Below are 24,208 nucleotides of genomic sequence, written 5' to 3' on the forward strand. Positions count from 1 at the left end.
TGCCTTTGTGGTGGAATGATAGTGGCAGATAAGGGGGTTGCAGTATCACAGAAAACTGTAACCTTCTGTGATTTTCCTGCTCCTACAGTGTTCTAGAGTTTGGAATATATAGAGAATAGTGCAAAAACATCCTGTGAGAATGAAGAGAATTTGTCATACCAACCAAAAAGTCAAACTGCTCAGAAGATCCACTCTTTACTGCAGTGGCATGCATAATGAAATCTCTGAACAGACAGTCTAACCTTGGCACAGAAGACTATAACTAGACCCTGCACCACCACTACCCCATTCCCCCTGTCAGCTGAGAACTAGAAAATTGTCTATGTTTTGACTAAAGGTTGGAAAAGGCTTACGGATCTGATGAGTCTCTGCCGCATACAAAAGATAGTGTCAGAGTGTTACACGCATATCAAGGCTTCACAGATCTGTCCTTTCACGTGTCAGTAGTTCAGGCTGATAACGTTTTGTTACGACTCTAAAGGCCCCTTAGTCGTCATTTTAAAATAATTTTTAAATTTTGCAGTGTGCCTTAAATGTTTTAGTGCATTCCATTATTGGTACCGGTGTTAATTTTACTTCAAATTTCGATTTGGTGTTAGTCATAGTCTTTTGATTAAAATGCCATCTGTTGTTTTAGTCGTATTTTAGTCATCTGAATTGTTTTCATTTTAGTTGACTAAAATCTCCAGTGCATTTTAGTTGACTAAAATCTCCGGTACCCACCTGAACGTCTGCTTTCCTTGGAGCTCCACCTGTCTGTTAAAGCCCCATCTCTCTGACTCAATTGGCAAGCTGTATTGGCTGAGAGCTGCAGGCTACCTCTTTCTGCCTGTTGCCTAAGAGTTCTGAAGCAATGCCCCACAAACCACAGAAGAGGAACTCCTCCTTCAGATTCAAGTCTGTCTGAATGTGATGTAAGTATTTCCCCTCTCATCAAGGTAGTAGTACTTAGCACTGTGCAAAATAACAGCCTCCCCAGACCGTCCAGTTCTCTGCCCTGTGCACTCCCATCCCCACTTGTAGGTCACCTCCCCATCCCCAAAGTATAATGCACCCTGCCCTGTGCACTCTCTCACTCCCATTTACTTCCTTATCCCCACTTGCAGTCTGGCATTACAGCCAATAGCTTTACTTTTTTTTTTTTTTTTGTCTCTGTATATTTTAACCACTTAAGCAGCAGGTCTATTTTTCAAACTTGTTGTTTTACAAGTTAAAATCAGGTTTTTTAGCTAGAAAATGGCAGTCGTTGCAATACTTTGACACAACCTATTTTTGCAGCGGTCTTACAAGTGCAAATTTTTTGGGGAAAAAATACACTTTTTGAATAAAAAAAAAAAAAAGACAACAGTAAAGTTGGCACTATTTTTTTTTTTCTATATTGCGAAAGATAATGTTATGCTGAGTAAACTGATACCCAACATGTCATGCTTCAAAATTTGCATCCGCTCGTGGAATAGCGACAAACTGTGACCCTTAAAAGTCTCCATAGGCGACATTTAAAAATTTCTACAAGTTACCAGTTTTGAGTTACAGACAAGGTCTTGGGCTAGAATTCTTGCTTTAACTCTAACTATCGCGGCGATACCTCACATGTGTGCTTTGAACACCATTTGACTTGCATATTTTTACACTGTTCTTTTTAAAACAAAAATTTTGGTCACTTTTGTTACTATTCCTTTCTAATAGAAAAAAAGCATGACAGGACCTTTTTAACCAGTTAGGGACCGCTGCCTGTAGCTATACGTCGGCACAATGGCATGGACAGGCACAATCGCGTACCTGTACGTGCCTGCCTTCTAGCGGGTGGGGGGTCCGATCGCTGGCGGCGGTGATCCGTTTCGCTTCAGGAGCGATCCGTGATGAGGCGGCCACCATTGGTTTCTGGCCACCCCCTCGCGATCGCTCCTGGCGAATGAGAAGCTTCCCCTGCCTGTGTACTGTAAACGCAGGCAGGAGGAAGTGATGTTACTCTCCTCGTGGCGGTCTTTTTGACCGGATGGCGAGGAGAGAAGGCATCCAAGTAAGTGCACCAACGGTCCACTGACACATAGGTGCACATAGGCACACTTTCACCCCCTGATCGCCCCCTGCCCCCCACCAGTCACAGTGTCGCTGATTGCAGTGGTCATTTATTTACCGATCACTGCGTTTAATGTCAGTTGTGACTGTAAAAAGCGTCAGGGCAGTTAGTGTTGGGCCCCTTTAGGTCCAGGGTAGCCCCCTACCCCCCCAATAAAGGTTTAACCCCTTGATTGCCCCCCAGGTAACCCTTTCACCCCCTTTTGCCAGTGTCACTAAGCGATCGTTTGTCTGATCGCTGATGCCGCTAGGAAGCCAGTTATCTTTTTTAGGTTCACCACCAGGTTTTTATAGTGTTGGGTTAGATCTGCACGATTCTGGCTAAAATGAGAATCACCATTTTTTTGCTTAGAAGATAGATCACGATTCTCGTGGCGTAACATCTTTCACATTAAAACAAAAAAAAATTGTGCTAACTTTACTGTTTTTTGTTTTTTATTTATTGAAGTGTATTTTTTTCCCAAACAATTGTATTTGAAAGACTGCTGGGCAAATACAGCGTGACATAAAATATTGCAACAATTGCCATTTTATTCCCTAGGGTCTTTGCTAAAATTATATATGTGTGTGTATATATATGTGTGTGTGTGTGTGTGTGTGTGTGTGTGTGTGTGTGTGTGTGTGTGTATGTATATATATATTTTGGGTTTCCAAGTATTTTTCTAGCAAAAAATGAAGTGTCAGAAAAAGATTTAGACTTTAAGTGGTTAAACTTCCTGCATATACATGGTTGAAAGCTTGGCAGACTGCCCAGATTATTTGTTTACACAAGAAGCTGTATCCCTTTGATCTAAGAAGTAAGTGTTAGTTACAATGTTTCAAGTTCTGAATTTGGCAGATTGCCCAGGATGCTTTCTTTTGACAGCTGAGTGAGCAGATAATCTCTCCACTTGTTTATATGAAAGAATCTCCTACTCTCAGCTGGAGAGATTGTGGGGGGGTGAATCAAGATCTTGTTTTTCTAACTAATCTGCAGCTCTACTTTAGGTACCCCCATATGCAACCTAATAAAGGTTTTAACCCCTGAATACCCCTAGAGTTAACCCTTTCACCAGTGATCACTGTATAAGGGTCACTGGTGACGCTGGTTAGTTATTTAGTTGTTTAGGTTCCCTGTCAGGTTTTTATTTAGCGTCAGGTACCCCCATATGTTACCTAATAAAGGTTTTAACCCCCTGATTGCCCCTAGAGTTAACCCTTTCACCAGTGATCACTGTATAAGTGTCACTGGTTTCGCTGGTTAGCCATTTAGTTATTTAGGTTCCCTGTCAGGTGCCCCCATATATTACCTAATAAAGGTTTTAACCCCCTGATTGCCTCTAGTTAACCCTTTCCCCAGTGATCACCGTATAAGTGTTACGGGTGACGCTGGTTAGTTAGTTTGCTTTTTATAGCATCAGGGCACCCGCCATTTAATACCCAATAAAGGTTTAACCCCCTGATCGCCTGGTGGGTGATATCAATTAGGTTTTATGGTCAGATAGGGTCTGCGTCGCCCCAGGCAGTGCCAGGTTAGTGGCAGTACCGCCAACACCCACATGCAAAGCATACACCTCCTTTAGTGGTATAGTATCTGAACAGATCAAGATCTGATCAGATCTATACTAGCGTCCCAAGCAGTTTAGGGTTCCAAAAAACGCATCGTTAGCGGTATCGGTCCAGATACCTGCTAGCACCTGCGTTTTGCCCCTCCGCCCAGCCCACCCAAGTGCAGTATCGATCGATCGCTGTCACTTACAAAACACAACACACATAAATGCAGTGTTCGCAGACTCAGGCCTGATCCCTGCGACTGCTAACCGTTTTTATTTTTTTTGGTAGCGTTTTATACAGTCGCTGACAGCCTAGGTGCTTTTTTACTTGTGAATCTCACTAGTGTACCTCTAAATTTAGAGCCCGAAATGGCAAATTGAAGGTACACTAGTGAAGAGGTCTACACGTTTCTGAGCATGACCGTGAGGAGGAGGTCACTCATCTGCCAGATTCAGGCTCCGAATACGATCCTGTAGAGGACAGCGGCTCCATGACAGATAACTGACGATGAAGGTGAGGTCCCTGCTAAGGTCAGGCGTACTTTGTTGAGGTGCAGGAACCGCAGGTCCCTCGTATGGAGCAGAGAGCCAGTACTAGCGCCGCTATTCCTTCTGGTGAAGTGGCAAGCACCAGCGGCCTAGTACACACTGGACGTACATCCAGCACTGCAGTAATCTGTGGTGATGTGGTGAGTCCCATAAGTGCAGTTCAAGTTGGCAAGCACAAGTAGTGTCCCGCTGCCACCAAGAAGACAAAGGCAGGCCCGTTGTTCCCATAATGTCCTTCCTGCAGAATTTGCCAATCCTGATTGGGTGCCCGCCACTTCTGCAGAAATCGTACATCCCCCATTCACTGGCCAACCTGGTATTTAGGTGGAAACAGCTGATTTTAAGCCACTTGATTTTTATTTGCTGTTTTTCACGAAAGATCTCTATGGATCTATTGTGGACCAAACTAATTTATATGCTGGTCAACACATCGCCGCTAATCCCCAGTTGCCTTCCCTTGCCAGAGATTGGAAACCAATTACGGTTTACAAATTTAAGACCTTTCTGGGCCTTTCCCTCAACATGGGCATGCATAAATTCATGATGTTGTGGACGTATTGGTCCACGCATCCAATTGACCATATGCCCGTGTTCTCTACCTCCATGTCCAGGAAACAATACGAGCAGATCTTGCGGTTCTTGCACTTCAATGACTATGAACTTTTTCATCCTCGTGGAGACCCTGAATACGATCGGCTCTACAAAATTCGGCCCCTCATAAACCACTTCAACCAACGTTTTGCAGCCTTGTTTTATTCCCCATCAAGTTGTCCGCATTGATGAGTCCCTGATTAAATTTTCTGGCCGCTTGTCTTTCAAACAGTACCTTCCAAGCAATCGTGCCAGATACTGGGTCAAGCTCTATAAGTTCTGTGACAGGGCAACAGGCTATGTATGGAGCTTTACGGTTTATGAGGGAAAAGATAGTTACATAGAGCCGGAGAACTGCCCAGATTACATAGGGAGCGCTGGCAAGATAGTGTGGAACTTGCGACCTAATCCCCGGGGCTTTCCCCAGGGGCTTGTAGATTCTCGTCTTAGGCTGGGGGGGGGAGAGCCTGCCTGCTTGTACGTGTCTAGACTCCCAAAAAGTCCCACACATGTGTTTATCCCCGTACTCGGGAGAAGCAGCAGACTGTATTTTGGGGTGTAATTTCACATATGCCCATGGCATGTTTGAGCAATATATCATTTAGTGACAACTTTGTGCAAAAAAAAAAAAAAAGTTTGTAATATTCCCGCAACTTATGGCAAAATATAAAATATTCCATGGACTCAACATGCCTCACAGCAAATAGCTTGGGGTGTCTTCTTTCCAAAATGGGGTCATTTGGGGGGGTTTTGTGCTATCTCGGCATTTTATGGCCTTCGAAACTGTAATGAGTAGTGAGGAGTAGAATCAAAGATTTGCACCCTTAGAAATCCTGAAGGCAGTGATTGGTTTTCGGGGTGCCGTATGTGGCTAGGCTCCCAAAAAGTCCTACACATGTGGTATCCCCATACTCAGGAGAAGCAGCAAAATGTGTTTTGGGATGCAATTCCACATATAACCATGGCATGTGTGAGCAATATATCATTTAGTGACAACTTTTTTTGTCATTATTCAATCACTTGGGACAGAAAAAAAAATATTCAATGGGCTCAACATGCCTCTTAGCAATTTCCTTGGGGTGTCTACTTTCCAAAATGGGATCATTTGGGGGGGGGGGGGTTATACTGCCCTGCCATTTTAGCACCTCAAGAAATGAGATAGGCAGTCATAAACTAAAAGCTGTGTAAATTCCAGAAAATATACTCTAGTTTGTAGACACTATATAACTTTTGCGCAAACCAATAAATATACCCTTATTGACATTTTTTTTTTTTTTTTTTACTAAAGATATGTGGCTGAATACATTTGGCCTAAATGTATGACTAAAATTTAGTTTATTAGATTTTTCTTATAACAAAAGTAGAAAATATCTTTTTCTGTTTTTTATATCGCAAAAAATAAAAAACGCAGAGGCATTCAAATACCATCAAAAGAAAGCTCTATTTGTGGGAAGAAAAGGACGCAAATTTTGTTTGGGTACAACATTGCATGACTGCGCAATTACCAGTTAAAGCAGCGCAGTGCGAAATTGTAAAAAGACCTCTGGTCCTTAGCCTGACAATTGGTGCGGGGCTTAAGTGGCTAAGTTAGTTCTGGGTCAAAAAAGACCTCCGATCTCACATTTACACTTCAAAGCAATAAAAAAGTTTTTTTCCTCAATGAGAAAAAGTCTCCTTTTTAACCCTTTCGCTGCCAGAGCCGGTTTTGTGGATTTTTTTTGCACACGTTTAAAAAAAATTATTTTAGCCCTGAAGGTTGCACAAAACCCCAGATATATATTTTCTGAAAGCAGACACCCTAGAGAATAAAATAGCGATAGTTCCAATTTTTTCTATGTTGCATGATATTACCGCAAAGGTCTAGAAAAACGCAATATTTCAGTAAAAAAAAACACTAACCTGAATTTTAGATCGAACAAACACAATAAATTACCAAAATTTTTGGTAAAATATAAAAGATGAGGTTGTGCCGAGTAAATACCCAACATGCTAAACCTTACATTTTTTTATTTTTTTTTTTGCGCCCGAGAAACGTCCTCAAACTTCAGTACCCTATATCTTCTATAGTCAAAGCTTCAAAGGTATCATAGGAATCGGTTTAGTGTTACGAAGGAGGTCTGGTGCTATAATTATTGCTCTCGCTCCGGCATATACGGCAATATGTAACGTGTATCGCAATTGACATTTTCACGTGTGGAGCGCCCCGACGCATGTGTTTACTTTCGTACGTGTGTATATGTGGGGGGGGATTTCATGTGCTTGAGTGTAACTTTATTTTTTGCAAAAAAATAAAACTTTTTTTTTTTCATCACATAGGGGACAATCGGTCTGCCTGTCAATTTCACACACAATCCCGGTTTCTGCAGCCACAGGATTGTGTGTGTGATACCCCGCACCATTAAGTCTGTACGAGGTACGGCCCTGGCGGTGAAAGGGGTTAAGACCATTGTGCGGAAGTGCCATTTGACGTCGTTGCCATCATCCAGTGGTATGGAGCCGAGTGGGGGGCCATCTTTCCCTCACTCGACTCCATACCGCAGAGGGGAAAGGACTCTTTCCTCTTCGCCGCTACTGACGGCTCCGGTAAATGGTTGAGACCAACAGGGCGCAAAGGTGGGGGGGCACCTCTCTCGCCGCCAATAAAAGTGTTTTTTGTGGCAATTTCACCGCAAGATCACTTGAAAGTGGACCACCCACCGCTTAAAAAGATACCGGGGAGCTGCCATAACCCCGGTATTCAACGTCAAACAAGTGGTTAACATTGCACTTCTGTTTGTCAAGAAGCAGTATTTTTGTTTGTGAAACTTGGTTTTATTTATCAAGACGTTGTATATCACAACAGATAAATCTGTCTCGGTAGTGCATGTGCAAACCTTAATACCAGAAATAATGTTGTTAGATTTTTACTCCAGGAGTATATAATGAGTTTTAAAATTCTAGAGAGATGCTTAACCACTTGCCGACCGCCGCACGACGATATACGTCGACAGAATGGCACGGGCAGGCATATGGGCGTACCTGTACGTCCCTGCCTTCCCGCGGGTGGGGGGCCCGATCGGGCCCCCCCGGTGCCAGCGGCGGTCGGTATCCGTTCAGGAGCGATCCGGGATGAGGGGGCGGCCATTCATTCATGGCCACCCCCTCGCGATCGCTCCTGACGAATGGAAGTGAAGTATTGCATCACTTCCTCTCCTGTAATGTAAACACAGGCAGAGGAAGTGATGTAATCTCTCCTCCGTGTCGGTATTTTTCGTTCTGGCACCGAGGAGAGAGGATCGGTGAGTTGCACCAACACGACACTACACAGTAGAACTTGCCAAGCACACTCACACCCCCCCTTCACCCCCCGATCACCCCCCCCCCCCAATTACCCCTGCCCCCCCAGTCACAGTGACACCAATTGCATTTTTTTTATTTTTTTTTGCATTGGTGTCATTTGTGACTGTAATAACTGTTAGGGCAGTTAGGGTTAGCCCCCTTTAGTTCTAAGGTACCCCCCTAACCCCCCCAATAAAGGTTTAACCCCGTGATAACCCCCCATCGCCAGTGTCACTAAGGCTGGGTTCACATTGCAGCGGTTTATGAGAACGGATGTGATTCGCACCGCACTGTAGTGCAAATCACATCCGATCTCTGTGCGATTCGAGTTCAGCCATACAGATAGTATGGCTGAATTCGCGCCGCACCCGCCGCAAATTCGCAGGTGACCCTTTTTTTGGTCCGCAGCAGAATCTGATCGCATGGGTGTTAACACCATGCGATCCGAGTTTGCAGATCGCACTGCGATATGCAAACTGATCTGGGGGTGTCATTAACGTTTCACTGAAACTCCCAGCTGTTCGCATAGGGCAGTGTGAACTGCCGCCGGGAGGCATGCGATGCGGGAACCCGCCGCGGATTCGTGGCGTTCCCGCATCGCTCCAGTGTGAACCCAGCCTAATAAGCGATCATTTTTCTGATCGCTGCATTAGTGTCACAGGTGACGCTAGTTAGGCATGTAGGTATTTAGGTTCACCGCAGCTTTTTATAGCGCCAGGGACCCCCATATACTACCGCATAAAGCCCCCCTGATTGCCCCCTAGTTAACCCTTTCACCAGTGATCACCATATAACTGTTACAGGTGACGCTGGTTGGTTAGTTATTTTTTTATAGTTTCAGGGCACCCGCCATTTATTACCTAGTCTCACTAGTGTACCCCTAAATTTAGGGGTGTCTACTTTCCAAAATGGGGTCATTTGGGGGGGGGGGGGGGGGGGTTTGTGCCATCTTGGCATTTTATGGCCTTCAAAACTGTAATAGGTAGTGAGGAGTGAAGTCAAAAATTTACGCCCTTAGAAATCCTGAAGGCGGTGCTTGGTTTTCGGGGCCCGGTACGCGGCTAGGCTCCCAAAAAGTCCCACATATGTGGTATCCCCGTACTCAGGAGAAGCAGCAGAATTTATTTTGGGGTGTCATTTTACATATGCCCATGGCATGCGTGAGCAATATATCATTTAGTGACAACTTTGTGAAAAAAATAAATAAATAAATAAAAGTTTGTAATTTTCCCGCAACTTGTGCCAAATATAAAATATTCCATGGACTCAACATGCCTCTCAGCAAATAGCTTGGGGTATCTACTTTCTAAAATGGGGTCATTTGTGGGGGTTTTGTGCCATATTGGCATTTTATTGCCTTCAAAACTGTGATAGGTAGTGAGGAGTGAAATTACAAATGTATGCCCTTAGAAATCCTGAAGGCGGTGCTTGGCTTTCGGGGCCCCGTACGCGGCTAGGCTTCCAAAAAGTCGACCACATGTGGTATCCCCGTACTCAGGAGAAGCAGCAGAATGTATTTTGGGGTACAATTCCACATATAACCATGGCATGTGTGAGCAATATATCATTTGGTGACAACTTTGTGTAAAAAAAAAAAAAAATGTCCTTAGGGTATCTACTTTCCAAAATGGGGTCATTTGGGGGGGTTTTGTACTGCCCTGCCATTTTAGCACCTCAAGAAATGAGATAGGCAGTCGTAAACTAAAAGCTGCGTAAATTCCAGAAAACGTACCTTAGTTTGTAGATGTGACAACTTTTGCGCAAACCAATAAATATACAGTTATTGACTTTTTTTTTACCAAAGACATGTGGCTGAATACATTTTGGCCTAAATGTATGACTAAAATTGAGTTTATTGGATTTTTCTAATAACAAAAAGTAGAAAATATCATTTTTTTTCAAAATTTGCGGTCTTTTTACGTTTATATCGCAAAAAATAAAAATCGCAGAGTCAGTCAAATACCTTTAAAAGAAAGCTCTATTTGTGGGGAAAAAAGGACGCAAATTTTGTTTGGGTACAACATTGCATGACCGCGCAATTACCAGTTAAAGCAGCGCAGTGCCAAATTGTAAAAAGACCTCTGGTCATTGACCAGCAAAATGGTCCGGTCTGAAAGTGGTTAAATAACGCATTACAATTTACCTAAAGCCATTAGATTTTAGTTGACTAATCGAAATTGGAATTGATTTTCGTCAATTGACTTAATTTAACACTAAATGTATTTTTTCCATTCTCTGCTGCAGATTAAAAGCAAAAGAAGAGGAGTGGAGAGAAGCTCAGCAAGGATTTAATAAGACATGGCGAGAACAGTATGAGAGAGCATACTTAAAATCTCTTGATCACCAGGCTGTTAACTTTAAGCAGAATGACACCAAGGCTCTTCGATCAAAGAGTCTGCTAAATGAAATTGAGAGTGTCTATGATGAGGTAGGTGATATAGTCTGAGTAATAAGTCATGTTTATATAGTTTTTTAAGAGGTTCTAAGAGAATCAGAAAAGCGCACATTATAATCTTAACATACCGTATAACTCCAGTTTTGTTGTAAAAAAAATCCCCTACAGGTAAACTAAAGACACATTTTTTTTGGAAACTTTTCTGCATATTCATTCCTTTGTTCGGAAGAATTTTGCTGTTTGTTTCATCAAGTCTTTTCACAAACTGGTATCATGAATACGCCTTTATGATGCCCATCTAGGGCTTTCTCAGTGTTGTATTGCGCCTGCAGTTTCTGTATCCCTTTTTAGAGTAGGTGAATCTGAGAGAAATCTCTCCAAAAATCAAGGCAATCAAACAAATGGCAAATGTTCCTTTGCTTATGCAGCAGTTGGGCGGGTGAGTTTTAGGCTTCATTCACACCTTTCGGGCGTGTTTTTTTTATTTATTTTTTTGCAGCTTTTTGTGTGTATTACAAGGGGTTTACAGCTTCAGGTGTTTTTGTTTTAGCCAATAAAAAGCACTAGGAGCTGAAGAGGAACTTGGGGGTGGAGAGCTGCTATTTGAGCAGAACACGCTTGTAATCTGCCAAAAAGAAGTTCATGTACTTTTTGAGCTGCAACTCTTGTGAACAGGAGCCATTGAAATAAATTGGATTTGGCTTTTTAGAGCTTCAAGCAGAAAATAGTTAATATGTGAACAGTGCCTTATTGCCTAGCTGACACATATATACATCCTGCTGTTCTGTGCTGAGGGCACACTTCTACCACTCCCAGTCTTTTTTTTTTTTTTTTTTTTTTTTTTTTTTTTATTATTATTGGGCACAGGATGGGTACTGCATCTTGAGATCGCTATGACACCCAGTGACAGTGATTACATGATTGGGAAGCCAGCCTCCACCGCCTGTCCAGAATTACTTATAGGGCTGGGGTGATTGGCAGCAAGGGGTAGTTTTATGGGAAAAGAATCTCCGTTTTTTAATTTCAGTTCAGCAGCTGTGTTATACATTTTACGAACATATAATGTGTATGAAATGGATCTGTTTTGCAGAACAGAGATATGTGCTGTGTCCCTTGCTGTTATCGCAGAGTCCAACTCTAGTAAAGCTAACCATAATATGGATTCAATTTCGGCTGGTTCAGCAGGAATTTGTTTGACACCACCCAACTCAAGTCTATTTTCCAAACAACTTCCTTCAAAGGAGCCAGGCTGAAAATTTTTGACCAAACAGCACCTGAATCCAATCAGATGCAGCACTGTTAAGGTGTTGTCGCTGCCAGAATATAGCAGCCATTACTGCACATACGTCCAACCAGGCTTGGAGATGAAGTCCTATGGTGTATAGCCAGCTTAAAGGAGAAGTCCAGCCAAAGCTTGTTTGGCTGGGCTTCTCCTATGGTTCACAGGAGTACAATTCGTTTTGCACTCCTGTGACCTGTTTTCAGCAGAGGGCGGGCTAAAGCCTGCTCTCTGCTGACGTCACAGATATCAGTCCGGGCACCGTGTCATTGTGACAGTAAAGTCTGGATCTGCCAGGTGGCTGGACTGACACCTGGCTCAGCCTCTCAGCGAGCCACTGAGAGCCTGAGATGCCCCCCTCCACAGCTCAACACTGCAAAGAGCATGGAGGGAGATGAGCAGAGAGCTTTGACTGAGAGTGTACAGATCTCTGCTCACGGAGCTCTGAAAACCGAGCAATCTGCGATGTTCGATTGCTCTGTTTTCAGTGTAGAGGCGCCCAGGGGGCCAATGCTGCATCCACCTAGGTAAGTATGAATGAGGAAAAGAAACCCATTCTTCTTTTTTAAGGCAGCTCATTGTTTGTCCTAGGCAGTAACATAAAGGGGCGCCTCTTATATTTGCATATCTCTGTTCACTAAGAATTCCAGCAGTATCTAAATGTTTTGTTTTGAGATTAGAGGATTATATGAAAAATTCTGCCTTTTTGGGCTGATTAGCTCAGTAATGGCAGGAATCAATGCCCTATTTTGGTGACCTGCCAAAAGCACCTTGTTTCAGGTACCAGAATATAATCGTTCAACAAAAATATCTCGTTGTTATAGTTTTCATACAAAAAACCTTTAATGCTTATTTATTTCTCTTGTGACAGCACCAGGAACAACATCCTGACGGAAGGCCAAACTCATCCAGTGGGCCACATCTCATTTATACCTATGAGGACTGGCAGATTCTGGAAGACGCTGCATCTCTGATTAGCTACTATGTAAAAAGACAACCTGCTATTCAGAAGGAAGATAAAGACACTATCCGACAAATCTTGCATCAGTTTATCCCTGAACTTTTTTTTTCCTCTTCGTCTTCTACTTTTCAGTCCTTACTTGGCTCCAACACTGAGGATACTCCTACAGAGACAGTCCCAGACCCTTCTGTATCAGAACTTCCTGAGCGCCGCAGAAAATCAGCAAATGCTGGAGTGCCTCAGGAACCCACTACCCCAACACGCTCTCCCCCAGAACCACCTCCTAAGACAACGGAAGAATTGTACAGCTTGCTTTTTGCTAATAATAACTGGTATTTCTTTCTTCGGCTTCACCACACACTGTGCTCTCGCCTCCTGAGGATCTATAGGCAGGCGCAGATCCAATTACACGAGTATAGGACTGAAAAAGAGCGTGAAAAACTGCTGTGTGAAGGCAGAAAAGAAAAGTCTAATGGGCCTGCCATGGAGCTCCGACTAAAGCAACCCAGTGAGTATTACAATTATTTCTTCCCATGTATCAGGTTTACCTCATAGTGAGGTGACCATTTCTTTGTTCTTGCTATGAGCACTTCATGCAAGTTTTGCAAGTCCTCCTCTCTTGAGGTCTTCTCTGTCTTGCTTTGGTAAATGGTAAGCTTCAACTAGCAATGCAGAAGATATAGAATGTATACATTTTGTAAAATTATTTAGAATTTTAAAGTAAAAAAAAAAACATAGAAGTTGATATTGACAAAAAGTTATAACACGCACTTTTTCCCCCTTAAAATCGGGGGAAAGTTGTGGGTGCGTGTTATACGCCGATCCCCACTGTCTGTGAGTCTAAAATACTGAGCGGCGCCGAAAAAGACTGAGCCGACTGCTCGGCTCCGCTCGTAGTCCTGCCTCCCTGCTGTTTCTGGAGCGAGCGCTGCCGAAAAAGACCGAGCCCGACTGTACTGTGTACTCGGCTCGGCTTGCAATACACAGTATAGTTGGCTCAGTCTTTTTCGGTAGCGCTCGCTCCAGAAACAGCAGGGAGGCAGGACTACGAGCAGAGCCGAGCAGTCGGCTCGGTCTGTCTCAGCGACGGGAAATTTAAACATGGGCAAGGCTGCAAACGGCGCTGGGCAAGCTGCAAATGACACTGGCAAGGCTGCAAACGGCGCTGGGCAAGCTGCAAATGATGGTGGGCAAGCTGCAAATGACACATTATTCTGCAATGATGGACAAGGCTGCAGATGCACACTGATAAGGCTGCATTGACGGGCATTTAAATGTAAGTTTTTTTTTTTGTTTTTTTTTCCCTTAAACTTCCCTCCTAAAACTTTTTTTCCTTTTAAATGCCCTCCTAAACTTGGGGTGCGTGTTATACGCCGGTGTGTGTTATACCCCGATAAATACGGTAATTGTCTGGCTGTTAAGTTGATAATCTGTGTCCCAGAACAAGAATGCAGGCCCAGGATTTCTGAATCTTTTTGGGTTTCATTCCCTCTTCCCATTCCCCTTCTTCATTTAAATAGACTATGTACATTCCAGGTGCTGCAAATAAAGGATGTTTAGTGTCTTAGGGCCAATTCACAATATCTGTGCGGTGACATAAGTTTTACTGCAGTGTAAAACGTCTGTCACCACAGGGACACACAGCAAACAATCGTTTGTGTCCCATTCATACTGCAACGCAGCTTATCGCTGCAGTAAAATATCAGTAGCAGTAAAGTATCACAGCGCTCTGGCCCGAATCACACTGTGATATCAGGCAGCGTATCGCATCGCGCTGCCCAGCATTGCAGTGTATGAAGTGTACATTTTGTACACTTCACATAAAGTTTGTTTTAAAAAAAAAAAGACGTTCAATATGCTGAATTGATGATAGCACACTGCCCCCTAGCCACTGGGCAATGCAGAGCAGCTGGAGAGGTAAATTGCTTCTGCCGCTCTGTGATTTGTCCTTTTGATGGTGCGATTTGGGCCTTAAAGTTTTTTTTCTTTCATAAGCAACCGCATCCTGAGTAGAAAAGCCTGTCCCCTGCCAGTAGTTGCAGAGTAGTAGTACCTTTTCTGTCTGTAAGGAATCGGTCTTCTTGATGAATTTTAACACGTCCCCTATTTAGTTAAACTTGGACTTCTAGCTCTGCATTTGGCAAAGCTCATGCTTCCGGCTAATTGGAGAACTCGGGCTGTGACCCAGCGGAGGGCTGTCAGACTTCTACAGAGAGACCAATGCTTCCACATAGGGAGCGAGGGTTTTTCACTGCATCATCCTGGCAGATATCAGACTTTTCTACTCGGGCTGTAGCTTCTAAAGAAAACAAACCTGTAAGCTTTAGAACAACTTTTGGACTTTAAATTAACAATTTAGTGGAATTTGGGCATAAACCAAAGAATGGGCAATAACTTCAGAGGATGTCTTACAGCTGCCCCTGTGCTGTTGCATTCTAAGTTCACCAAGTACTGAAAAGGTATTTTGTGTGAACATTTCTGAAAGAAACCTCAAGGCTGCCCTTAGTACGTAAATATGACCACTTCACATCAATGTCTAATTTAGAGTCCCTTTATCAAAATCTGAAAGGAAAACACACTGGGTCCAAACATAGATTCCCGGACACAGGAAAGCACTGGGACATTTAATCACCTTTCATCGCAGATCACTGCTGCTAATAGTTAAAGATGCAACACATATACCTTGTTGAATACTTTTTGACTCCATTGAACATAATGCTACAAATCCTAGGAACCTCAATAATTCTGTTGACTATTTCAGCTAGTCGGGTGGTGGTTGTCTTTTTTTTTTTTTTTTTTTTTAACTGTCCCAAGCATAAGGTCAGTGGGAATCTGGTTGCAGTAGTTGCGTTTTTTCTTTTTTTATTACTCTGCTCTACTTTTTATAAATGTGCCTAGTTTGTTTAGCATTGATGTCTTACTATTCTCTCCCAATATTAAAGCAGTATTAAACCCAAAAGCAAACATTTTATTATATTACAGCTTACCAGTTCTTCAGTGTGATGGCTGCATTTATTTTCATTTTTTAGACTTTCTTTCCTTTCATCTGGTTATCTAGCCAGTGGGTCTGTTTGTTTTTCGACAGAACAAGCTCCCCTGCAAATGTAGCAGTTACAGGGTTGAGACAAACCATTTAACACAGACCGGGTTCTTACAATGATCAGTTTGTATTTATTCATGTAAAATCTTTATCTAAAAAGGAAAAAAAAACGGTTGCTCTAACTTCAGTGTGAGCTGGAGTTTGGATTCCATTTTTGTATGTAAATCTGCTAGCCCATTTAATACTCTGCTCCCCCAGACTGAAAATGCTGCTGTCCAAAGGTGCCCTCTGTGCTCCTTCATCCAGAGTGGGGACACTCTAATGCAGGAGGTGTGTTACTGGCCAGATCACCAGGTGAAAACAGAGAGGGAAAAAGCCTAAATAAAGAAAACTAATGCAGCCACCACATCTGATTGGTAAGCTGCGATATATTACTTTTTGGTTTGGGGTTTAATACTGCATTAAGTTCAATGAAGGAAAAAAATGTCTGGGTCTTTACAACAACATTGTAATTGTCACTTTATAGATTAGTGCTCTTTGTGTTTCCTTCATATTATATAGTTCAGCAGTATGCGTGCAGAACAAAAAGTTAGAGGAAGTAAACCCTGATGGGTTTTATGCCCCCCCCCCCCCCCACAAAGTAAAAGCATAATGGGCTAGTATGCATCGCATACTAGCCCATTATGTTGCACTTAACTGCAAACCAAGCCTGCACCGTCCCCGCTGGTGGCCGAATCCATCTACGCCCCTCTTCCTTCTGGGGCTACAGACTCTGGCCAGAGTCACGCCATATGATGTCACTCCCGTGCATTCGCACGGTAGCCATCAGTCAGGCCACTTGCTAGTGAAGAAACAGCACGGAGGGCAATTTCTTCACAGTATATGCACCGATGACCTTGTGCACATTGCTTGATCAAGATGAAGCTCAGGTAAGTTGCTGGCTTTTTTACTTTCATGCATTCTATGAGCCTATACAACCACTTTAATTACATGTGTTTTAAGGCTGCAAGGCATTTTTTCTCAATTACAATTAAGCAACTGAGCTGCTGAATTTGAAAGAGTATGTAGGATGGGAGTTCAGACCATTTCAGATTTCACTGTATGTTTGTTTTTGTTTTTTTGTTTTTTTTCCGTTTAAGTGCCTTACCAGATAGTAAAGCCGGGATTCAAATGACATGGCTTTCACTTTTTAAGATAACTGTAATGAAGAAATATGGGTGCTTTTATTACTGACAACATCCTAAGAATAAGTATGCCGGTTATGAAGTCAAAATCCCTGATCTACATAACACTTCTAGGTTTGTGCCTCAGAAAGCCTTAAAGCCAGCTAGCTGACAAGTATTTTTTATGAGAGGTCAAAAACGACAATGTTAATATTTTTTGTCTTCAGAGAAGTTAAGATTGGGTTGATTTGATTTACTAAAATTGCAGAGTGCAAAATCTGGTGCAGCTCTGCATAGAAACCTGCTTTTTTTTATTTATTTATTTTTTTTTCTCTGTCAAAGCTTAATTGAACAAGATGATGCTAGAAGCTAAGTGGCAACCAAGCATAGCTGCACCAGATTTTGCACCCCAGTTGTATTAAATGCACCCCATGTGTTTGCTTGCTTTTTTTCCCCTTTATGCTTTGTGATTCCCTTGTCAATTACGCTTCAGTCTCATGTACACTTAGGCTCTATGTGCTCATTCATGTTTTTCAGCAGTCCATAATTTCTAGTGCAAAGTTTTTGTCATTTTAGGATTGTGTACATGTTTTTGCTTTTTTATTTTTTTTCAGGTGAGGTTGAATTGGAAGAATACTACCCTGCATTCTTGGACATGGTGAGAAACCTTCTTGTTGGAAATCTGGACCCTACCCATTATGAAGACACACTACGGGAGATGTTTACTATACACGCTTATATTGGCTTCACAATGGACAAGCTGATTCAGAACATCACACGACAGGTAGCTGCCTCTTTTTGCGGCAATAAGAAATCGAGACTTGCATCTTAGCTATTTGTATAATGGCATACAGGTGGCAGTTCTAAATCAAATGCCAGTATGACATCAGAAATAAAGGGTAAATCCATCCAAAGATACCATCCATTACATGTGTTGCAGGATGTTTACCAGTGCAACTGTTCTGTGGCTTCTGATACCTTTTGTGGTTGTCTACCTGCCCCAGATTTTTTTCTGACCACCCATGGTGACCAGTTTGTAGGTGAAAGTCCATTTTACCAGTCACCCTAACCGTTTTCCTTAGTGTCCAGGAGTAATGTATTGCTTTTTTTGGATTCTCTTCAGTTTTATTTTTTGGTTTGTGCAGATGCCTTCCCTTTTTCCCCAGATTTCGTAATGCTGTATACTTTGAGATCATGTGCCTGTAATATAAAAAAAAAAAAAAAAAATATATATATATATATATATATATATATATATATATATATATATATATATATATATAAATATAAAAAACACTTTTAGGGTACCCCTTCTGCTGTTGTGTTGCCTGCTATGATTCTGTGCAGAGTCTCAGCCTTAATCCTTGACTCTTTCATGTCCTGTGGGAAATTCCTATCTTTTTATACTCCGTACTCTCTGAACCCCCTTTTCCAGTAACAGGTTTGCATCTCTTACCTATCAGGCAATCTTGGATGATGCTGCTTCAAGGAAAATACATGGCAGGCGGCTCTACTATTTTGGGGAAAGGATTTGTGTTTTAAACAGCTATTGGGGCAGGTTATCTAGGTATTCACATGTTGAAATGCTTAGGAAATTAAGAGGTTCATTTATCAATCTAAATGGAGTGTAAGATTTCAGTAGTACTGAAGGATTGCTTGTTAATAGTTGCTATAGCATGTTCCACCCTTCAGTATTTATAGGCACTGTCAATATTTTCTAAATGTTAAAGGCTATAAAATGCAATACTAGGAAATGCCCTTGGGTCAGGAAATTTTAGATACGAGTCTATAATTTTAGATACTCACGGACACAGATTAATTCTAAAAAGTCCCCATGGGCTGCCAGGATAGCAATTGCTAGGTCATGGAGGTCTCTGTCTATCCCATTCCCACTGATATACACTCAAAGTTATGGATAATAATGAATGAAAAAATGTCTGCTTTACAAGATCAGATTCCCCTGTCTGAAAAAATTAATGGCTCCTTGGATACATTCCCTTTCAGGAAACATTGGTACAACTGACTGGTCTCATGGGTTGGAAAGTGAGAAGTGGGAAGCATCTCTTCGTATATCTCCTCCTATCCTTTTTTTGTTTTGTTTGTTTTTTTTCTCCTCTTTTTCTCTTCCAGCTTTCCCCAGAACTGTAGCAGTCATCAGAAAGCTTTTTCATACTAGGGTTCCCTTTATTGTTAACCTTTGCCCACTTTGCCATTTCCCTTTATCAGGAGCAAGGGTTTGTCAATATTGTGATGACCCTGAGTATATGCTACACAAACATGTTGGAAAACTTGTGTCATTTTTTTCTTGCAAAAATTTTACTTGTGTTTTATGTGGTGGTGTTTCACATTCTAATGAATTTTAATTTGTATACATGACAGCTGCCTCTTATTTTCCTTTGTGGATGTGACCTCTATGTAATTCCTCTTTGTGTCCTCCAATTACTCAGCTCCATCATTTGGTAAGTGATGAAATCTGCTTGAAGGTGGTGGAACTGTACCTGAGTGAGAAAAAGAAAGGGGCAGCAGGGGGCAGTCTAATTACCCAGTGCGTCCGGACGGCAAAAGAAACGAGTTATCAGTGGAAAGCAGAGCATTGCATGGCGGATGAGAATTGTTTCAAGGTAATCTGAAGCATGCAGTTTGTTCTTTAATTCATAATTTTGTATTATAGCCTACTTAAAAACTCTGTATTTGTAAGTGCCAGCCCAGATTAGCAAAAAAAAAAATTGTAGCTTTGTTAATTAAATAAACCTAAGGCCTCTTTCACACTAACGTCCCGTTCAGGCCCGCCTGTCAGTTTTTCAGGCGGACCTGAACGGGTGCTCCATAGAGGTCTATGGAGCGTCGGATGTCAGCGGACATGTCACCGCTGACATCATCCGACCCGCTCCGATCCGAAAAAGTGTGACGGAGGAAAAAGCTATTTTTCCATCCGTCATCGGATCGGGTGACGACGGGCACTGCGGTCCGTCGTCATCCGATCTCCCATAGGGGAGAGCGGCGCTGTGACAGGTCCGTCCCTGCGCAGTGTGCAGAGACGGAGCTGTCATCTCCCTGCTCAGCGGGGATCGGCGGAGTGATCCCCGCTGAGCAAACGGACATCCACGGGGCGGATCAGAACTGATCCGCCCCGTGTGAAAGGACCCTAAGGCAGGGCAAAGTTGCAGTGTCTCTCACTGGCCACCAACACCGGTGATTTTAATGGTAGCTGCAGTGGAGGAAGGGTCAGTGATAAAGCGTAGCCAAATTCGAATGAGGGGGACCCTTTGCAGAGACCCTGTCACTTTGCCCTGCATGGGCCTGGGGACAGTATCTCTCCTAAGGGGTGTAGCAGATCTTTAAGGGTTCCATTTAAAGTACAAGACTACTTTATTCAGTTTCTTACATTTTACATATTTTTTATCTCCGTAGGGAATGAAGTAATCTTAGCATGTATTATGAAGCACCATTTGGTGTGGATTCTGTAAAGGTTTGTTACATAAATTTTGGGGACACCATTAGTGAATGTGTGTTTTTGTGGTGCTCTTACTTTTTGACTTACTCTGAAGCAGAACTAAACTCCTGTAGGGAAAGCAGTTCTAAAAGTCGCACATCACAGTAAAACCTTGTGAGGTGGTGTATGACTGTCTCAGCCCAGGCTCTAACTAGGCCATACCCCCTAAATGCGTTTCACTCTTCTCCAGAGCTTAATCATGCCCCATAAATAAATAAAAATGTGTTTTCCAATAGGTAGCAGAGTTTGACTGAATACTCCATACTCGGTAATGGTGCTGATCAGAAAAATCCCCTACTCTGCATTACATTTCTTGTAAGGGCATGTGCTGAGGGGTGTGGTTGTAACTCAGCTATGCCAACAAAAAGCACTGTGGTGCCAAAGCAAGAAGTACCAGCTTTTTAAGAGATGTGGGACTTTGATTTTTTTTTTTTCTTTTTTTTCTGAGATTTGCTAACATAGGGCCACTGTGACCAGTGAAAGAGTTTGTATAACAACTCTTCAGTAAATGGAGTGCATTGGATTGTCGGGGAGAAAAAAGCAAAATGTAAATGAGAAAATTTAGAGAAATAATTTTGTCAACAGAAATTTTGGAAAATGCCAAAATATTGTAATTATTATGGTTTCTTTTGTTTTATGTAGATAATGTTCCTGCAAAGACAGGGCCAAGTAATAATGACAATTGAGCTGCTTGACACAGAAGATGTTCAGACAGAAGACCCCACTGAGGTTCAGGTAGGAGCAAGGCATTGGGGCTTGTTTAAAGCGGAGCTATAATGTTAGCATAATGCATATTTTATCATATATCATTCGGGCAAAAAAAATAGATAAATGTGTGTGTGGTGGAGGTTTCTATTTATAATACGTGTCAGTGGAGGTTGGTATCATCCTTAATTCAAATGTACTATTATTAATGTGTATTATTTAATTCGGCCTGCATACCATACAAACACAATATAAAAAAAAAAAAAAAAAAATCCAGAATTTCTCTTATATTCATCGACCGACACAGCTCCTCTCTGTAACTAAATGGGCTTGTTAGCCTGCCACTAGGAGAACTAGGCAAAAATTGTAACACAATACACAGAACTTTAGTCCCGCCCCGGGGGGCAGACCCTGTGCTTACAACCCTCCCTGGCAGAACTCAGTTTTATTTTGCCTAGTGATGGAGAATGGCCTAGGAACTCTGCGGGCCCTTTGGTCCATTTTTTATTTTTTTAATACAGGTTTGATGGTTTTTTTTTTTTGCGCAAGATGAAAGATCCTGGGATCTTCTATCAACTGCTGGCTGGGTGACAGGCTGGTTAATGTTATCCTTGTAGTCTCCCCAGTCTGGCCATCGAGCGTGTGCAGGCCGCAGCTAAGGCTTGGCAGGCCACGACATGCCTCAGCTCCAGAGGTGGTCGGTGAGCTTCAATGCTCCGGGGTATACATATGACCGGGCTACTGATGTCTGGATCACAGTATACGGGGCCAGCAGCTACCCTGTAATTGCACAGGAGTAGGTCTGTGATGGAATGTCTCCCAGCTCTTCAGGACTGGTAAGTACGGCTCTCCCTGCTTCGGTGGGGTGAGCAGCTGGGCATTCCCTGGGAGGTCAATTCGGGGGCCACCTCACCTTCTTCTCTTATCTCCCACGTCCATATCTCCCCCCCTTCCCCCCTCGGGGGGGGGGGGGTAGCTGCATGTGCTGCGGCGGTGTGTGTGGGGTTCGCTGGGTCTCTCACCTGTAGGGGGCTCTGTGCGGCTAGCGTTGGTCCCGGTCTGGGGGGGCCCAAAAGGTGTCTGTGGAGGTTTTCTTGCTGTGAATGCAGGCAGCACTGTTCTGTGATTTTTCCTGTCACCTCATGTCGCTGCCGGCAGCCATTTCGACTGTGGGCAAAGCAGGTTCCCTTTGTGAGCCTCAGCAGCCATTTTCTATAGGTTTTTCCTATGAGTTACATTGGCCATTCTTTTGAAGCCCGAGCACTCTTTTCACCGCAGTTCCCTTGTGACAGCTTTACATGTGCTCTCACATACTGTTTCCTGCGTATAAAGGACGCTGAATGGCTCTTCCCTGAACGCTGGTGCAAGCTCTGCAGATCGTTTCACCGCTATTCTATACAACTGCTGCCAACACAGTTTCTTCACTCTGCAAATGGGTAACCTCCTAGGGACTACAGGCACGGCTAGTAACATTCACAGAATGCCCCAGGGTGGTGAGTCTGGAGCTAGGTACTCCTCCCCCCCCTCCCACGTGGCGGCAGCAGGAGGGTGTGACCTTCCCTGTCCTAAGTCCCCTTGCAGGTGGCAGACAGGGTAGGGTCAGCATGGCTTCAGAAACTGGTGTTTTTCTTCCCCTGCTATTGCAACCGGGTCACCTGCTGATAGCGCTGTGCCCATGGGCACCCTGGCGGAGATCTTTAAATATTTTGTTGCAAAAATAGAGGCGGTGCGTGGAAGGAAAGGTGCACGTAAAAGCCCCCTACCTCCAACCACCCCCCCCGTCCTCTGGTGAGAGCTCTGATGCAGACTCAGGCCCTGCTGCGGCTAGTGACCCCTGCTCTGACCTATCAGACGAGGCTGGCCAGGACCATTCGGACAGTGAGGATCATTCCCCGTCCGGGTCCAGGTGTTGGAGCACTTATCACAGCTGTGTGTGATACCCTGAAGATACAGGAGCCAGCGGATCCCTCTGCTGATGTATCGGTCCCTTTTGGGTCTTGCAAGCCAGCATGTTCACCTAAGGTGTTCACGTATTTGGCTTATTTTGACAAGTTCATCTACAGGGTATGGGGTCGGCCGCAGAGGACCTTTTCAGTCCCCAAAAACACGGTGGTGCGTTAACCCTTTGAGGAAAGCCTTCTCAAGAATTGGTGGGCTCCTCCAGTCGTGGACCCCCCAGTATCCAGGTTAAATAAAGTAATCACGATCCTGGTAAAGGGGACTCCTGCATTCAAGGATCCCACGGACAGGAAGGCCGAGACAGTGGCTCGTTCCTTGTTTACGGTTGTGGGAATTTGGGTGGCTGTTGAACCTAAAGAAGTCAGTGGTTGTGCCAACCCAGCGTCTGGAGTGCCTGGGTTTACTATTGGACTCCAGAGAAGCGAGGGTCTTTCTCTGACTCGGACAAATTGCAGACTCTCAGATCTGCGGTCAAACTACTGATGAACCGCAAGTGGTCGCCGCTCCGCTTTTGTATGCGAGTACTGGGGCTCATGGTAGCCTCCTTCGAGGCAGTACCTTATGCCCAGTTCCACACCAGAGTCCTGCAGAAGGAGATTTTGACAAAATGGGACAAATCTCCGTTGTCCCTTGATCGACAGGTCCAGGTGAGCCAGCCAGTCAGGGACTCTCTGATCTGCTGGTTGAGGTTCCCGGTGATTCAGTCTGGGAAATGGTTCTCTGAAATGGACGGTGATCACTACGGACGCCAGTCTATCCAACTGGGGTGGAGTGATGGGGATTCAGTCGGCTCAGGGCCTCTGGTCGACGGACGAATCCAGGTTGCCGATCAATCTGCTCGAATTGAGAGCGATCAGGCTGTGCCTCCACATGTGGTCGACGTGTCTTCAAGGATGTCTGACCAGTATACAGTCAGGCAACACCACGGCTGTGGCGTACATAAATCACCAAGGGGGAACAAGAAGCTGAGCCACTGCTCTGGAGGTCGCTCACGTACTTTGGTGGGCAGAGCTACACTTTTCGGCCCTGTCGGCCATTTACATCCCGGGGGTGGAAAATTGGCTGGCGGACTATCTGAGTCGTCAGATGCTGGACCCAGGAGAATGGGCGTTGCATCCGGAGATATTCAGGCTGCTGTGCCTGA

General features: G+C 43.7%; 1 protein-coding gene across 2 annotated transcripts in view; it reads left to right on the top strand.

The window, feature by feature from the left end:
• The window catches only part of SIN3B (SIN3 transcription regulator family member B), a 126,206-nt gene that overhangs the window by 85,203 nt on the left and 16,795 nt on the right, over positions 1-24,208 (top strand). For both annotated transcript variants that reach the window (XM_077475511.1, XM_077475512.1), the window contains 5 exons: positions 10,314-10,497; positions 12,615-13,212; positions 17,522-17,691; positions 19,355-19,528; positions 21,043-21,135. In XM_077475511.1, the coding sequence (XP_077331637.1) occupies positions 10,314-10,497; positions 12,615-13,212; positions 17,522-17,691; positions 19,355-19,528; positions 21,043-21,135 (1,219 nt within the window). The remainder of the gene's footprint in view (positions 1-10,313; positions 10,498-12,614; positions 13,213-17,521; positions 17,692-19,354; positions 19,529-21,042; positions 21,136-24,208) is intronic.

Source organism: Lithobates pipiens, unplaced genomic scaffold, assembly GCF_037356315.1.
Source record: "Lithobates pipiens isolate NorthernLeopardFrog02 unplaced genomic scaffold, aLitPip1_a1.2 Scaffold_13, whole genome shotgun sequence".
In the NCBI taxonomy this organism is placed as follows: Eukaryota; Metazoa; Chordata; class Amphibia; order Anura; family Ranidae; genus Lithobates; species Lithobates pipiens.